The sequence below is a fragment of the Prionailurus bengalensis genome, chromosome B3 (genome assembly GCF_016509475.1).
Source record: "Prionailurus bengalensis isolate Pbe53 chromosome B3, Fcat_Pben_1.1_paternal_pri, whole genome shotgun sequence".
In the NCBI taxonomy this organism is placed as follows: Eukaryota; Metazoa; Chordata; class Mammalia; order Carnivora; family Felidae; genus Prionailurus; species Prionailurus bengalensis.
In genome coordinates this window covers 68,585,816-68,603,013 of record NC_057355.1, presented here as the reverse complement: position 1 = coordinate 68,603,013, position 17,198 = coordinate 68,585,816, and the positions used below count along the sequence as shown (strand labels likewise).

The following is a 17,198-nucleotide window of genomic DNA, read 5'->3' as shown; positions in this document are numbered from 1 at the left end:
GCTTTTGAATGAACTTAAGTCTTTTATTTTATTTTTTATTTTTTAAAATTTACATCCAAATTAGTTAGCATATAGTGAAACAATGATTTCAGGAGTAGATTCCTTAATGCCCCTTACCCATTTAGCCCATCCCCCCTCCCACAACCCCTCCAATAACCCTCAGTTTGTTCTCCATATTTATGAGTCTCTTCTGTTTTGTCTCCCTCCCTGTTTTTATATTATTTTTGTTTCCCTTCCCTTATGTTCTTCTGTTTTGTCTCTGAAAGTCCTCATATGAGTGAAGTCGTATGATTTTTGTCTTTCTCTAATTTCATTTAGCATAATACCCTCCAGTTCCATCCACATAGTTGCAAAAACACATACCTTTAAAAATACCTATTATGTCTTAAGTGCTGTACAAGTTATGAGACCTCATTCTGGAAGGATTTAATCTACTGATCACATGTTGCCTCTTCCCTGAAGTTTTCCCCAATCTCTGTAAGCATTTTCCTCCAAACCTCTAGAGGGTTACTGCCCCTTCAATTTTGTCATTAGTGATTTCTTTTTCATTCTTTCAGTTATAGACATTTTCTCCCATAAGTAAATAGTAAGCCCTAGAAGATAAGGACAACGGCATATACTTCTTTGTTTTCTCTCTAGCACCTTATGTATTTCCTTATACACAGTAGGCGCTCAATTAATATTTGTTCAACAAATAAAAGATCTCTGTGCTTTCTTTGCCATGTTGCAATTGATTAGAGAATTTGCTGTCTGCTATTGATAGATGAGATGTCTTATTTATTTGGGTTTTTGTAATAGAATTCCCCAAATATACCCCATGTGGGTTGCTTTTGCCCTAGCATCCAAAATCTGAATAGCTTTCTTAAAGAGGATAGACATGTTCTGAACAAGAAAGATTAGTTAATGGGGTAAAACAATCACCTTCTCTGTTCTTGACTGTATTACTTTCAATTTATCTTAAAAAAAAAAAAACAACTAGAAAAAACAAGGAAGTGAAGATCCTTGGGATTCATGGTTGTGCCAAGCCTCCAACCTTTTTGGAGCTCAAATAAGGACCTTAGAGAGCATCTGTCCACACTCTATTTCCTTGGTTTGGCAGACAGCAATGGAAACCCACAGTAAGTCTCCTTCATTCAGCTAGAATATATCTAAATTGCTTATCTGTGGGACTCCTGACAGCTCTTGCCTTGGGCATAGAATAGATGAAATAGGGGTCTGCCTGGATAGCACGATTTGAGGGGCGCCAGAAAGGCTAGCTGCTCCACACAATCTCCCCTGCTTCCTCCCCCTTTTTATTTCAGTCCTCTGTGCAAACAGGCTCTGATCAGTTCTAGTTTTTGGTGAGTCTTGGTAGGTGGTATAGGTTCCAAAACCAAAAGTGGGGGGGGGGGGGGTTGTCTACAAGCACATGCATGTCTTCATTATCAGGATTGGAAAGGTCTTCCAAAGACTAACCGTGTGTTGCAATTAAAGTTGCAGATTTATTACACAGGGCCAGCTTTGGTTTGCAAGCTGTCTCCCAGATGCCCCTCCCTGAACGAGGAAACACAGTGCTGTTACCTCTCACTCTGCACCTACATTGCCAGGCGGCTTGGGGTGCTTCGTCTACCAAGTGCAGAGTGATTGGCTTTAACTGCTTGTGCATTCCAGGGCAAGTCCAGGGACCCCTCCACTTCCACTCCCCTGTGGCCTGGGGGAGAAGCTCTGGAAACGGAAGCAGCCTTTGTTCTGCAATTAATCATTTGAAGTCAAAGTCTGTTTGGGTACTACAAGTGATAGCCCACAAACACTATGAAGTGGCTGATTGTGTAGCTGGTGAAATTCCATCTCTGAGAGGACTTCCTTCATTGTAAATAGAAAAATATCTTGGGAATGAGGTAGGGAAAATTGTCAAGCTTAGGGAGAAGTGATGGGCTCTTTTATCCTAGAATAACTTTAAGACTAGATTCTGGTGTATAAGGAACTAAATCTTTTAAGTCAAAGACCTGTTATTACTTTCCTGCTGGTCTTGTCTTACCATGGCTGCTAGGAGACTGATCTGGGGAGCCTGGGGTGGAGGGGTAGTCAAGTCAATGGTCAGACTCCAAAAGAGAGAATGAGCTTAGAAAAGTGTGTGTCTGTCCAAGTATATAGCCCTTTCGGCCTGCCTGAGATAAATGATTTTAGGGTTACCCATTATTTCATACTGACTATGCTTCTCTTCTCTGAGTTTTATTTTCTTACCCTTTGGAAACATTCCACATATACTAGCCAATGATGTTTTCATCAGCTGCTGCAGTGAGGAAGAAATTTCCCTTTACGTTGAGGAGTTAATGAGTTTGGTCTTTGCATTGTTTGTGTTTTACTTCAAGAGTGAAGAGTGACTTTACTTATTTCATTGACTTTCATAAATATTATCGCCCGTGATGGTTCTACCAAGAATTCAACAATACCTAGTGAGTTAGTACCGTCAAAGTGGATAGAAATGAGGGAGGTTCCCACAGCCCCTGGCTGGTCTCCATGATTGTACTTACTTATTTAGAACCAAAGCTGGACATTAGCCCCCTTACCCCTGGTTGTTGAGAAACAGCATGAGGACAGTACCTTTTAGAGACTTGAGGAATATCAGAATATCAAAAGACCTGCACAAATTCCACAGAATGCACAGAGCCTGACTTCTAATGCCTAGTCTATTGGGCACTGACTGGAAGGCTAGCCTGGCATAGCTATGTCCTTCTAAAAGCACAACATTAAAAACCACCTCTGTGACGTTAATACTGTCTATGATGCAAGTAATCCTAATGAGGAAAATAACAAGATGTTTCCCTCAACCTTCTCCATCCAAAGTTCCAGAAATCATGTGGTATTGAGCTTTCTTAAGCAATAAAACCACTTTCACATCTCCACAAAGACTGTGCAGTTCTTTGTTCCTTGGCCTGACACTGCTTTGTTCAAGGCTGCATGGAGATCATGGCACAGGAGTGAATGAATATCCAGTTGGCATTTCATGTTTGTAGCTTCTTATTCGGTTTCCCTGACTTGTTCTCTTAAAGGGAGACCATAAAAATATAATCATTTGCTTATAGAAGAAGCAGTTCCTAACAATGATTGATAAAGCCAACCCACACTGGGTAGCCAGACTGGCAAGTTATGTATTTTACAATTGTGATCTTCAGTAGGTGCCAACACCTCCCTTCTCTGTCCAACAAGAACTTTATCCACCATTCAAAGGGCCCTAGGTGGAAACTAACTAGGCCATTGACAAAGGCATGTTTTTCTCCTGTTCCTTTGTTGATCATGTCCTTCCATGGATTTCTCATACTTGTTAGAAAGATTCTGGTTCACATAGCCTTAAATTTTCAGATACGTCTAGTGACATAGTGGTTTGTACCTTCAGCTTTTATAATCCTGCTTTTTAGGGACCTTGAGTATTCCCTATGCAATGCTGACTTACAGGACCATTTCTGTTTTGATTGGTGCACAGAGCCTGCCTTGTTCCCTCTCTGGACTATTTTGACCTTCTCTCTTTAGTGATGAGTGATATTAAAGTCTTCCTTAAACAGGTTCACATTACAGCTGGTCAGATTTCATGCTTTTACCAAACATGACTTTCAAGAACTGTGTTCCCTGCAATGCCTCCCTTTTCTTTGCTGCTATCCACCAGTGTTTCTGACACCATTGACTTTGAATATCTTCAGTGAAGGTGTATGCTTAGTCTGGGTCAGGCAGTGACTGTTGTTTTAGGTCACACAGTACTGGATGGGTAACAGAGATTCCTCTTTGAAGCTAGTGGCACTACAGGCAAAAACTCCTTCCGTATTCCTGAAGTCACTCCCTTGTTCCTATTATCTACATTACAAAAGAGAGTGACTATTAACAAATCTAACCCTGGTAATATCACTAGATTATATATTTTCCACTTTCTGAAATGAATTGGTCACTGTCATTTAAGAGAACTTCTAATAAATATCCACCAATAGATGTTTAAAACAGGATGATATTTTGTGGGGACCACTTACCCTTTTGTTTTCATTTTTAAAAAGACTTTGTATTTTGAGTGCAGTTTTAGATTTACAGCAAAATTGAGAGAGGGAGGTACGAAGATTTTCCATATACCCTTGGTCCCTACCCAGGCATAGCCACCCCCATTATCAGCACTCTTCACCAGAGTCCATTTGTTATGACTGATGAACCTATACAGACACATTATAATCACCCAAAGCCCATTGTTTACCTTAGGGATCACTGTTGGTGTACTTTCTAAGGGTTTGGATAAATATATAATGACATAGATCCATCATAATAATATTATACAGATATTTTGACTGCCCTAAAAGTCCTCTGTGGTCTTTTCATCCTTCCCCCCGCCCCAACCCCTAGCAATCTCCATAGTTTTGATTTTCCAGACTATTTACTCATTTTTTTTTAATTTTAATTAAATCCAAGTTAGTTAACAAATAGTGTAGTATTGATTTCAGGAGTAGAATTTAGCAGTTCATCACTTGTGTATAATTCTCATCCCAACAAGTGCCCTCCTTAATGCCCATCACTGATTTAACCCGTCCACCCACCCAACACCTCTCCAGCAACCCTCCGTTTCTTCTCTGTATTTAAGAGTCTCTTGTGGTTTGCCTTTCTCTCTGTTTTTATCTTATTTTTCCTTCCCTTCCCCTCCCCTATATTCATCTGTTGGTATCTTAAATTCCACCTTTGAGTGAAATCATGATATTTATCTTTCTCTGACTGACTTATTTCATTTAACATAATACATTCTAGTTCTATCCATGTTGTAGCAAATGTCACGATTTCATTCTTTTTGATCACCAAGTAATATTCCATTGTGTGTATGTGTGTGTGTGTGTAGTGAATTTTTAATGTTTATATATTTTTGAGAAGTGTGTGTGTGTGTATCCTAGACTCGTACTTATTATTCAAAAGTTGTTTGGTTGACAGTCTTGTTACAATTCAGTTATTTGAAATGAGAAAGAAAGGAAAAGGGAAAGAGCAGTTGACCAAAACAGAACAAAACAAAAAACATTAATTACAGTCACAGAAGTAAGCTTAGAGGAATGTTAGGTAGGATGGAATCAGATGGATCCATTTCATTTTTGTTCTGGGTTTATTAAAAGCAAAGAAAGCAAGTAGAAATTGGAGAGTAGAATAGAACTGAAATCAGGAAGATCAAGCAAAATTCCAAGCAAGACTATAAAAAAAAAAAAAAGAACCATGATGAAATGTGAGGTAACTCTTGCCTTTATGAGAAGTCAGTGGGTACTCCAGTGGGCTCTTATTTTTCCCACATTTTAGCCCACCTGGATCTTTCTCCACAGTTCTTACCTGTGAGTCTTTGCCAGATACTGTTGATCTCACAACCTTAGAACATATCTGAAAAGTAGCAAGCAGAGGTGAGTGGTAAACTGGCCATGTTTTGATTTTTAAAGATTTGCTATTTTATCAGAGCCCCAAACCTGGAAACCGGTGGCAATGGCTATCAGAAAAATCATCCTTTAAATTTTTTTTAAATGTTTATTTGAGAGAGAGAGAAAGAGAGAGAAGGAGGTGGGGAGGGGCAGAGAGAGAGGGAGATACAGAATTTGAAACAGGCTCCAGGCTCTGAGCTATCAGCACAGAGCCCGATGCAGGGCTTGAACTTGTGAACCATGAAATCATGATCTGAACTGAAGTCAGATGCTTAACCAACAAGCCACCCAGGTGTCCCTTGTATCATCCTTTTAAAAGGCCTTGTCCTCTTAATCAGTTATCCAGCTCCAAGATATTCCTGGACAGTTCTTTAGGAAGAAGACTTGTGTTGGTTCTCATTCTCCCAGAGAGGAAGGCTGTTTATTTTTTTTTCTCTTTCCCCCAGAGGCTTCAGTGGGGTCTCTTGAAGTCCATACACAGGGGTTTTCCAATTTTTTTTAATGGATCTCTTTCTGTTCAGAAGAAAACATACATAAATAAAATAGATAAAGCTTTTCTAGCTGAAGCAGGGTTTGCAGATGTTGGGATCTGGAGGATCCCCTAACTCTTCCTCCTCTCCCTGAGGCACCTTTGCTGAATGCTAAGGCTCTTTGGAGGACAGTTTGAACACACTGCTCTAAAGTACTGGTTTTCCCATAATGACAATCAGTGTATAACAGCCTGAACACTCTACCCCACCTCCTCGATACCTCACTTAGCTCTTGATTGGTTGGTGTGTTCAATTCCTATGGTCATAAATGAAGGCACTTCTGGTATTGTAAACTTCATGATGATTTCGGTGTGTTCTGTTTTGTATACATACTATGAACCAACGAAATCCTGGTTGTTAAAAGAATAAAGACATTGTCCTTCAGTCTCCTGAAGTCAGCGGGTTCTGACTTGGTTTGGTTTAGCTGTGGGTATATAAATCAGCCTGTAGAAGACCCAAAGGTATACCCAGTTTTTAAAAAAAAATTTTTTAATGTTTTTATTTATTTTTGCGACAGAGAGAGACAGAGCATGAGCAGGGGAGGGGCAGAGAGAGAGGGAGACACAGAATCGGAAGCAGGCTCCAGGCTCTGAGCTGTCGGCACAGAGGTCCGACACGGGGCTCGAACTCACGGACTGTGAGATCATGACCTGAGCCGAAGTCGGATGCTTAACCAACTGAGCCACCCAGGCGCTCCAGGTATACCCAGTTTTAAGCTCTTCCAGAAAATGAGTTTGTAATAGTGGGGAACCCAAGCCTATGAATAGAAAGGCATGCCATTCTTTGTATTGCAGTTCACAACACCCCTAGATCTCCAAAGGGTTCAAGACAAAAGTGTGATTTTGTAGGTTATCCATCCAAGGATGGGAAAGATATTATTACACTTTTCTACATTCTAAGCAGAAGCAGACTTTCCTCCCCAGATAGTTCTAATATGAAAACAAGGTTGCAGATCACTTCTATAAAGTAAGGACTAAGCAGGAATGTCAGAAAACATGTATCCTGGCCTCATCTCATATTTGCACCTTTCTTCAGTAGACTTTGGCAGCATTTGAAATTTACCAGGGCCCTCAATAACTCTTTAGAGATTCATTATAATGAGGAAGAAGAAAAGGTAGGGGTTTTAATAGTTTTACTGAGGCATTTATGAACTGAGAATAGTCATTTTTGTTCTCTAACTTATTTGTCTGTTTTTTCCCCTATATTTCAGATTTTCAGGGGTGGAGGGGATGCTGTGGAACTTTGAAATCAAGTCTAGTTATTTGCCTATGAGAAATCATGAGCAACTAACTATGTGTGATTTTCTAGAGTAAATATTTAGACCAGAAACAAAAATAGAACCAACATCTAGGCCAGAACCAAAAACAAGTCCATGCACAATGGAGCCACGGGGGAGACTGAGCATGTAAGTGGCTAGGAGTTAGCTCTTTAACTAAAGCAGAAAAGTTCTTACATCCTAGGTGAGAGGAGCAAATTCCAGACTCAGGAAAAGCTGCATTAACCTCACTGAGCCTCAGTCTTCTTTTGGGCAATGTCGTGTGGATACTTTTAGGAATCCTGGAATGTGTACATAAGTTGACATGTATAAATATTTAGCACATTTGGGTGGCTTTAATGCCCTTTCTTTTTGCTTATTCAGGACTCAGTCAGCTAATCAGTAACTAGAACTAGATTTTTAAATGTTTTTACTCCCCACCCCAGGGATAAATGGAAAAGCTAATTATTCTACAACTCTGGGTATTCACTAAACATTTAGACTTGATTAAAGTGGGAGGGGGGAACTACCAATGCAAATCATTCATTTGCCACTTAGGTATTTGCTAACAGCTCCCTTGTGCATGGGAGACCACTTGATGTAGGAATAGGGAGGAGACCCAGAAATGCACAAGGCATGATCATTGTCCTCAAGTGGTTCCTGTGGTTTAAGAGAAATCAGACACCTATACAGTCCTAAAAGGAGAAGTCCTTAAGTGCCTGAAGAGAGGCGCAAAGTGCTCTTTCACTTGGGAAAAGAGTAATTACTTCTGGCTAGGAGAGGTGAAGGAAGCTTTCATGACTTTGGCACTTAAGCTGAGAGCAGAAGAATGGGAAGAATTTGAACTTAGGGAAATGAGTAAGAAAGTCATCGAGGGAACAGTCAGAGCAACCTGCGAGGCGAGAAAAGCCATGATGCAAAGAGCAGTGAATAGATTGGCTGGGACAGGGAGTGAGGGGGAAGGAAAGGGTATTTGATAAGTAATCATATACAATGCGTTCTACACTGTTCACAGCAGCGGTGTTAAGTGTGGTATTATTCCTGCTTTTACAGATGAGGAAATTGAGGCTTAGAGGGTTAAGTGATTTGTCCAAGGACAATATAAGACCAGATCCATGTCTGAAAATGTAAGATGGACAAGTAAACGAAGTTTAGAACAGAGCGACCCTTGATTGCCATAATGGGGAATTTGAATCCTATACTGTAGTTCAGCGTTCAGCAAACATAGCTATGGCCCATGGGCCAAATTTGGCCCACTACGTTTTTATAAATAAAGGTTGTTAGAACACAGCATTTGCACTGCTGTTCATTCATGTATTGTTTTAATGGTTCCTTTCACACTACAACAGCAGAGTTGAACAGTCGCAGAAATCATATGGCAAAAAGCAGAGAGGGAATGGGAAGATGGGCAAAGTGAGTAAACGGGAGTGGGAGATACAGGCTTCCAGTTACGAAGTGAATAAGTCACTGGAATAAAAGGCACAACATAAGGAATATAGTCAGTGCTTTGTGATAGCATCGTATGGTGACAGATAGTAGCTGTACTTGGGGAGAGCATAGTATAATGTATAGAGATGTTGAAGCACTGTGTTGTACACATGAAATTAATGTAACATCATGTGTGAACTAAAATAAAAAACGAGAATACTTAGGAGCGCCTGGCTGGTTTCGGCTCAGTTCATGATCTCGTGATTCATGGGACTGAGCCCCATGCTAGGCTCTGTGCTGACAGCTTGGGATTCTCTCTCTCTCTCTCTCTCTCTCTCTCTCTCTCCCTCCCTCTCTCTCTCTCTCCCTCCCTCCCTCCCTCCCTCCCTCCCCCTCTCCCTCTCTCCCCCTGCCCTCTCTCCCCCTGCCCTGCTCTCTGTCTCTTTTTCTCTCTCTCTCAAAATAATAAACTTAAAAAAATGAAAATACCTAGAAAAAATTATAGAAACTCAATATAAATTCCCTTTCACAATCTGAGGCACTGATCTTTTGATTATCTTTCAGCTGTTGTAAAAGGATCTAACACTCTGCATTCTTTTCCACTTTATAGATCAGCCTTAAAATGGAATAGACTATACTTTAAAAATTTTTTTTCTAATTTTTTTTTAATTTTTTTTTCAACGTTTATTTATTTTGGGGACAGAGAAAGACAGAGCATGAATGGGGGAGGGGCAGAGAGAGAGGAAGACACAGAATCGGAAACAGGCTCCAGGCTCTGAGCCATCAGCCCAGAGCCTGACGCGGGGCTCGAACTCACAGACCGCGAGATCGTGACCTGGCTGAAGTCGGATGCTTAACCGACTGCGCCACCCAGGCGCCCCCCCCTTTTTTTTTTTTAATTTTTTTTCAACGTTTATTTATTTTGGGGACAGAGAAAACAGAGCATGTCTAATGTTTATTTTTGAGAGAGAGAGACAGAGCATGAGCTGGGGAGGGACAGAGAGAAGGAGACACAATCAGACACAATCAGAGCTCCAGGCTCTGAGTGGTCAATACAGACCCCAACACAGGGCTCGAACTCACAGACCATTAGATCATGACCTGAGCTGAAACCAGATACCCAACCAACTGAGCCACCCAGGTGCCCTTGGATGGACTATACTTTTAAGATAACGTACCTCAGCGTGCCTGGGTGGCTCAGTCGGTTAAGTGTCCAACTTCAGCTCAAGCCATGCTCTTGCGGTTTGTGGGTTCGAGCCCCACGTTGGGCTCTGTGTTGATAGCCCAGAACCTGGAGCCTGGTTCAGATTTGGTATTTCCCTCTCTCTCTACCCCTCCCCCACTCATGCTCTGTCTCTCTCTCTCTCTCTCAAAAATAAACAATAAAAAAATGTTTTTAAAAAGACAACATACCCTTAAAATCAACAACTTGATTTTATATATCTTAAATATATAGCTTATCTAGCCTAAATGATCTATATTGGAATTGTCTGGGATATAGCTATGATTCCGATATTAAAGAAAAATAACTTGTCCTACAAAAAAAAATTAAAATATTTACTCTCTGGCCATTGCAGAAAACCTTTGCTAACCCTGGCTATAGTTGATTGAGAGTCACTAAAAGGTTTCAAGAAGGGAAGTGACATTCTCAGAGTTATACATTACCAATTGAGACTGCACTCATCAGTAGGATGGAGTGGGGGAGGAAGATCAATTAGAAGGCTAGTTCAGTAGTCTGGGATCTCATCCCTTGACTCCCTGACTTGTCACACTAGCCTTCCAGCAAGTCTCCCAACCAAAACGTTGAAGCTTAGAGATTCAGGTGGGCAGCAACAATGAGTGAAGTGCACTGAGTGTAAGAAAGTCATCTGTGTGGATAAGCTGGTAGATGGCACCGCCTGACCACCTCAGGACTGCCATACGCCAGCAAGTGACAGGAAGCGCCACACACTGAGAGGCTGAGGTGCAGAGATGCCACTCTGTTGCTGTGCCTTCCAGTTGTGTAAGAGAGGTCAGAATGCTGACTTATGTGAAGTCTCTGCATTTAAGAATGTTAGCAACTGAATTCAAAGTTACTTAAACCTCCTGTGGCTGATGAAAACTGAATCTCAGTTTATTTAAACCCTCTGAAGTTGATCACACTGCAAGACCTCTGCTTTGCAGTCTCTTCCCACGTGATTTCTAAAACCCTGATTCTTTGTCAGTTTCCTGTAAGAAAGTCTGAGTGGTCTAGACAGAAGGCCAAACCAGTCACGGCATTCCTTAAGTCAGAGCCTAATCCAGACCAAGACCCTAACTCTCTTCAATTCTATAAAGGCTGAAAGAGGTGCAGAATCTGCAGGAGAAAAGTTTGAAGCTAGCAAAGATTGGTTTGTGAGATTTCTGGAAAGAAATCATCTCCATAACTTAAAAGTATGAGGTGAAGCAGCAAGAGCTGATGTGGAAGCTATAGCAAGTTATCTAGAATAGCTAGCTGAGATCATTAACGAAGGTGGCTATGCTAAACCACAAGTTTTGAATGTAGACAACAATCTTCTGTTGGAAAAAAAGATGCCATCTAGAACTTTCATAGCTTGAGAAGAAAAGTCAGTACCTGGCTTCAAAGCAGAAACTGGCTCTCTTTTTGGGGGCTTATGCAGTTGGTGACTCTAAGTTGAAGGCGATGTTCACTTACCATTCTGAACATCCTAGGACCCTTAAGCACTGTGCCATATCTGCTCCATCTGTGCTCTATAAATGGAACAACAAAGCCTGGATGATAGCACATCTTTTAACAAAATGGTTTGCTGAATATTTTAAGCCTGCCGTTGAGACGTACTGCTTAGAAAAAAAGATTCCTTTCAAAATATGACTGTTCGTTGACAATTCACGCGATCACTCAAGAGCTCTGATGGAGATGTACACTGAGATGAATGTTGTTTTCATACCTGATAACACAACATCCATTCTGCAGCCCATGAATGAAGGAGTCATTTCAACTTCCAAGTTTTATTATTTAAGAAATATATGTTATAAGTCTTTAGCTGTCATAGATAGCTGAGGGATCTGGAGAAAGTATACTGAAAACTTTCTGGAAGGGATTCATTATCTAGATGTCATTAAGAACATTCATGATTCATGGAAAGAAGTCAAAATATCAACAGGAACAGGAGTTTGGAAGAAGTTGATTCCTGCCCTCATGGATGACTTTGAGGATTCAAGACTTCAGTGGAGGAAGCTGCTGAAAATTTGGTGGAAATAGCAAGAGAACTAGAACTAAAGATGTGACTGAATGGCTGCAATCTCATGATAGAGTTTTAAGACATGAGGAGTTGCTTCTTTCGGATGAGCAAAGAAAGTGTTTTTTGAGATGGAATCTACTTTTGAAAAAAATCATGTGAAGGTGGTTGAAATGACAACTAAGGATTTAGAAAATTATGTAACCTTAGTTGATAAAATGACAGCAAGGCTCAAGAGGATTTGATTCAACTTTGGAAGAAGGTCTACTGTGGGTAAAATGCTATCAAACAGCATGGCATGCTACAGAGAAGCCATCCATGAAAAGAAGAGTCAGTTGATGTGGCAGACTTCATTGTTGTCTTATTTTAAAACATTGCCACAGCCATCCAACCCTCAGCAATTACTACCTTGGTCAGTCAGTGGCCATCAACCTTGAAGCAAGACCCTCCACCAGCAAAAAGATTACAGCTCACTGAAAGCTCAGATGGTCAGCATGTTTTAGCAATAAAGTATTATTTAATTAAGGTATGTACGTTTTTTGGACGTAATGTTATCACTCAATAGACTGATGTATAGTGTAAACATAACTTTAATTTTCATTGTGAAGCCAAAAAAATTCATGTGACTCTCTTTATTGCAACATTTGCTTATTACGGTGGTGTTGAACAAAACCTGCAGTATCTCCAAGGTATGCCTGTAGCTTCTCTTATTTTATTTGGTTGAGAAATTTTTGCCATACCTACACCAAAGTTGAGCTTCTAGATAGGACTTTTGGAATCTGTGTTCAGATCTGAAAAATTAGAGTGAATTCTTTGGTTTGCTTTCAGGACACATCTTAATGATATTCCTGTGAGATAATACTTTGTGAATAACACCACCTACTTCACGTGTATTCAGAAACTGTTGCCATGCATTCTTAAGAAGTTCCTTTACCTCTATGATGGGAGATTCCATAATGGCTATCCTTTATTGACCATTTGCTCTATACCTGGTATACTGTTTTGTATATATTCATTTAATCTTCACAATAATAGGATGTGGTTGATTTTAATCTCAATTTTATAGATAAAGAAACTGAAACTGAAATTTAGAAAAATCGATTAACTTGCTCTAAGTCTTCTAGTAACTGCCAGAGTTAGAATTGGAATCAAGTCTAGCTGATGCTGAAGCTCCTTGCACCAAGCTGTGTCTTCTCCCAATCCTTTGTGACTTTCAAGAATGCCCTTTGAAAAGGAGATGATAAAATGGAAGGTGAATGTTTGGAGAAGAGCAGGGTAGAATCACTGAGATCAGAGTTGTCCTGGGAAGTCCAGGGTGTATGTGACTGCCTGTAGTCTACAAAGCAGCCACTGACCAGTAGTAAAAGGTTTGCAGTGGGGAAAGAACCTTAGGTTGGCTCCTCTCCTTCCTGCCTCTACACCCCCAACCGCTACCATTGCCCCGACATCCAGAGAACATGGAGAGAGGCTCCAAGGGATCTGGGCGTTGGGGAAGGGCATTGCTGAGCAGGAGCATGGTAGAAGCCCAACTCTGAAGCAAGAGACCAGAATTCTCAACGGGAAAATGAACTACTAAAGCAAAAGATGACCCCCAAAAGCTCCCTAGAAGGTAGGGGGCATGGAGGGAAATAGTAACTCCAAACCATTTCATTGAAACAGTCACTGATGGGTGTGCTTTTGAAAGCAAATCTTTCTGGAGAGAAGCCAAGAAGAGAAGATTCTGCAAACTGGGACCTCATTACAGCACCATCATCTTGGTTTGCAAATGCCCTACTAGTCGGAGTCTCCAATGCAGTCTGACCTGGATTTGATCCTTTCAGCGCATTCTCCTCTTGTGCGGGTACAGTCTTAGTTACTGCTGCAAACACAAATGTTTAGTGCGTGGTGTGGCGTATACACTCAGACCTATGTCAGCGTTGAGAAGCACCCATTCCTGGGCAGCTCTGAAGATGCATTTCTTAGGCTATATAAATCACTACTCATTTTTGTCTCATTTTTATTTCTTTTCTGATGCTCAGGTCAGCATGTCGAATTCATTGTAGCTAACTTGTACATGTGGGCAGAGAGATTGGATTACCAACCATGTGTTTTAAGTAAATTGTGTAAAATTAGCTAAGTAAAGAAGTAACGCACTCAACTATTTCTTTGATATTAAGCAAGTATGTGAGTAATATTGAGCAAAAGATTTTTATCGGAGGCCCTAAAGAAAAAGCACATTCAATTTTTTTAATGTTTGGGTTGCTGGATCTTTACTTAATCTTTAAAAAATATTTTTTAAAAAATTTTGAAAATAAAGAAACATACAAAAGATAATACAACACACCCATATTCCCACCACGTGGAAGTAGCTATTAACATTTTGCCACATACTCAATATTTTGTAATTTAAAAAATGAAGCATTACAGATAAAAGTGAAATTTTATTTGAGATGTTACCTCCCAATGCCGTTCTCATCTTCCGTGTTACTAGTGATAAACTCTATCATGAAACCAGTGAGTGGCTTTCCAGTCTCTGTATACATACAGGCAGATGTTTGCATGTATGTTTATACACACATGCAGGCATCTATGAACAATAGGGTTTTGCGGGTACTGTTTACATACGTGCACAGTGTAGCAGACTGCATGCTTGGTAACAACAGTAGGAAACCTATAGTGAGTGATTATGCTGTGCCTAGAGCTGCGCAAGAGAGAGTCTCCATCCTTTCGGTGACTCTTTGCAGCAGCACTGTTGTTGTTATCCTCCTTTTAGAAAATGAAGGTGCACAGAGAGGTTACTTGCCCAGGGTCACACAGCTGATTAATGGTGGGGCTGAGAATTAGTCCCACCATCACGGTCTGGAGCCCGAGCCCTTGACCATCATGCTAGATGGCCTCTTCGCTGTATCACTCTGCAGAATTCTTCACTCTCTCAATATCATGTTTTGGATATCTGTAATTGTTGATTTTGTAAATCTGGTTTATTTCTTTTCACAGTTGTATTGTAAATCTGGTTTATTTCTTTTCACAGTTGTACATACTCCGTTAAGTGAGTATTGTATATAAGCAGCATTGCATGGGGGTCAGGACCTGTAAAATAGGAATAGTGAAAATATCGACCTCACAAGGCTGGGTGAGAATTAAATGGTTTAATTCAAATAAAGCAGGTAGAGTAGTACGTGGTACCGAGCAAGCATCCAATAAATGTTAGCTGGTATTACTTGCTATTATCATCTATCCATTATTCTAATGAACATAATCACTAGGTTGATTCTGGTTTTTCATTATTGCATATATTGCTCCAGAGAAAGCCCTGTGTCTGTATACGAAGGTTTCATTTGGTTATCTCCCTAGAAGAGGAATTGATGACTCGTAGGGAGTCCATGTTCTCAATTAAACCTGGTATTGCCAGAGCCAGCTATACTAATCTCCACTCCTCCCTAAATGCACTGTGCAGAGGTTCCCTTCTCCCCACAGCCTCAGTAAGAGTTGATATTATCTGACTGCTGGATGTGCAAATTTGATGACATAATTCATATACTATGAAGTCCACCCTTGTTAAAGTGTGCAAGTCAGTAGTTTTTAGTATCTTCACCAGTATGTGCATCCATCACAACTACCTAATTCTAAGAGAAACCCCTTAACCCATTAGCAGTCATCCCCACTGTCCCCCATGCCGACCCCTACTTGCTCATCTGCTTTCTTTCTCTGTAGATTTGCCTACTCTGGACATTTCTTTTTTTTTTTTTTTTTCAACGTTTATTTATTTTGGGGACAGAGAGAGACAGAGCATGAACGGGGGAGGGGCAGAGAGAGTGGGAGACACAGAATCGGAAACAGGCTCCAGGCTCTGAGCCATCAGCCCAGAGCCTGACACGGGGCTCGAACTCACGGACCGTGAGATCGTGACCTGGCTGAAGTCGGACGCTTAACCGACTGCGCCACCCAGGCGCCCCTGGACATTTCTTATAAGTGGAATCGTGTGCTTTGTGGATTGTTGAGGTTCATCCGTGCTGTAGCATGTATCAGAACTTCACTCTTTTTCACGGCCCAGCAGTACTCCACTGTGTGAACATACTGCATTTTGTTCGTCTGTTTCGGTTGTTTCTACCCGTGGCCATTATGGATAACATTGCTATAAACATTTATATGAAAATTTTGGTATGAACATATATTTTCCTTGTCTTGGATATACATGCATATTTATATACCCAGCCATGGAATTGCTTGGTCCTTTGGTAACTATGCTTACCATATTGAGAATCTGACAAAGTGGCTGCACCATTTTGCAGTCCCTTCAGCCATGTCTGAGGGCTCCAGTTTCTCCACATCCGTACTTCTGACATTTGCTACTTTCTTTTTAATTCTCACCATCCTAGGGGATATGCAAATATCTCGTGGTTTTGATTAGCATTGCCCTGATGACTAATGATATTGAGCATGTTTTCATCGGCTTAGTAGCCTTCGTATGTCATCTTTGGCCTATTTTTTCATTGGGCAGTTTGCCTTTTTATTGGAGTTATTGGAGTTCTCCGTGTGTGTGTGTGTGTGTGTGTGTGTGTGTGTGTGTATTCTGAATATAGGTCCCTTATCAGATACATGATTTACAAATATTTTCTTCCATCTTGTGGGTTGTCTTTTCACTTTCTTGATATGAATTGGTATATTTTAATATTTGTAGTTTTCATATGTTTCCTCAAACTTGAGTTTTCAAAGTTGTCTATTATCTGCTGACTGGATCACAAGCCAGAGAGCCCACGTAAGTGTCTACTCAGAGTAAAGTGTATGCATCTAGTATTCCCCAGGTCAGAAGACTGTCCTGCATTGGTCACAGAAACAGACTTTCTGAAGTCATCTTTGTGAGCCTCTCAGCCAGTGAAGGAAAGTCAGTTTTAATAACATAGAAAACATGCCTTCACACCTAATAAGTGTTTGAATTTGATAATCAAAGGCACCAAGAAACCATTCCTTGTATTTCCAAACTGCCAGTTGGTTAAAATTCAAAAGCATTTGGATTCCTGTTTAACCTGGCCTCTTCCTTTTTTTTTTTTTCTTTCTCCTCCTCCTCTCTTCACCTCCTCCTCCCGCCCCCCTCCCTGTTTTGATTTCAGATTGAAAATGGCTCAGGAATCCGTCAGCAAGTTGACGTCAGAGAAGAAAGTGGAGACGAAGAAAATCAATCCCACAGCTAGTCTGGTGAGATGCATTTTTCAGCCTAACCTCAAGATTTTTCATTATAACTGAGGTGTATCCAGGAATGTGTCTGAATTTAAAGGACAAAACTCAGAGGAATGAGCAGTATCCAGATTCTCAGTCCCCATTGCAGATTAGTTTAGGTAAGAAAGAATATAGGGGAGCAGGGAGCGAGGAGCAAAACACAGTTTCTTGT

At 40.7% G+C, this 17,198-nt stretch overlaps 1 protein-coding gene across 1 annotated transcript in view; it reads left to right on the top strand.

Annotated features, from left to right (window-relative positions):
• Window positions 1-17,198, top strand: part of FMN1 (formin 1) — a 431,558-nt gene that overhangs the window by 403,324 nt on the left and 11,036 nt on the right. The window contains exon 16 of the mRNA XM_043555725.1: window positions 16,921-17,005. Coding sequence (XP_043411660.1) covers window positions 16,921-17,005 — 85 coding nt within the window. The remainder of the gene's footprint in view (window positions 1-16,920; window positions 17,006-17,198) is intronic.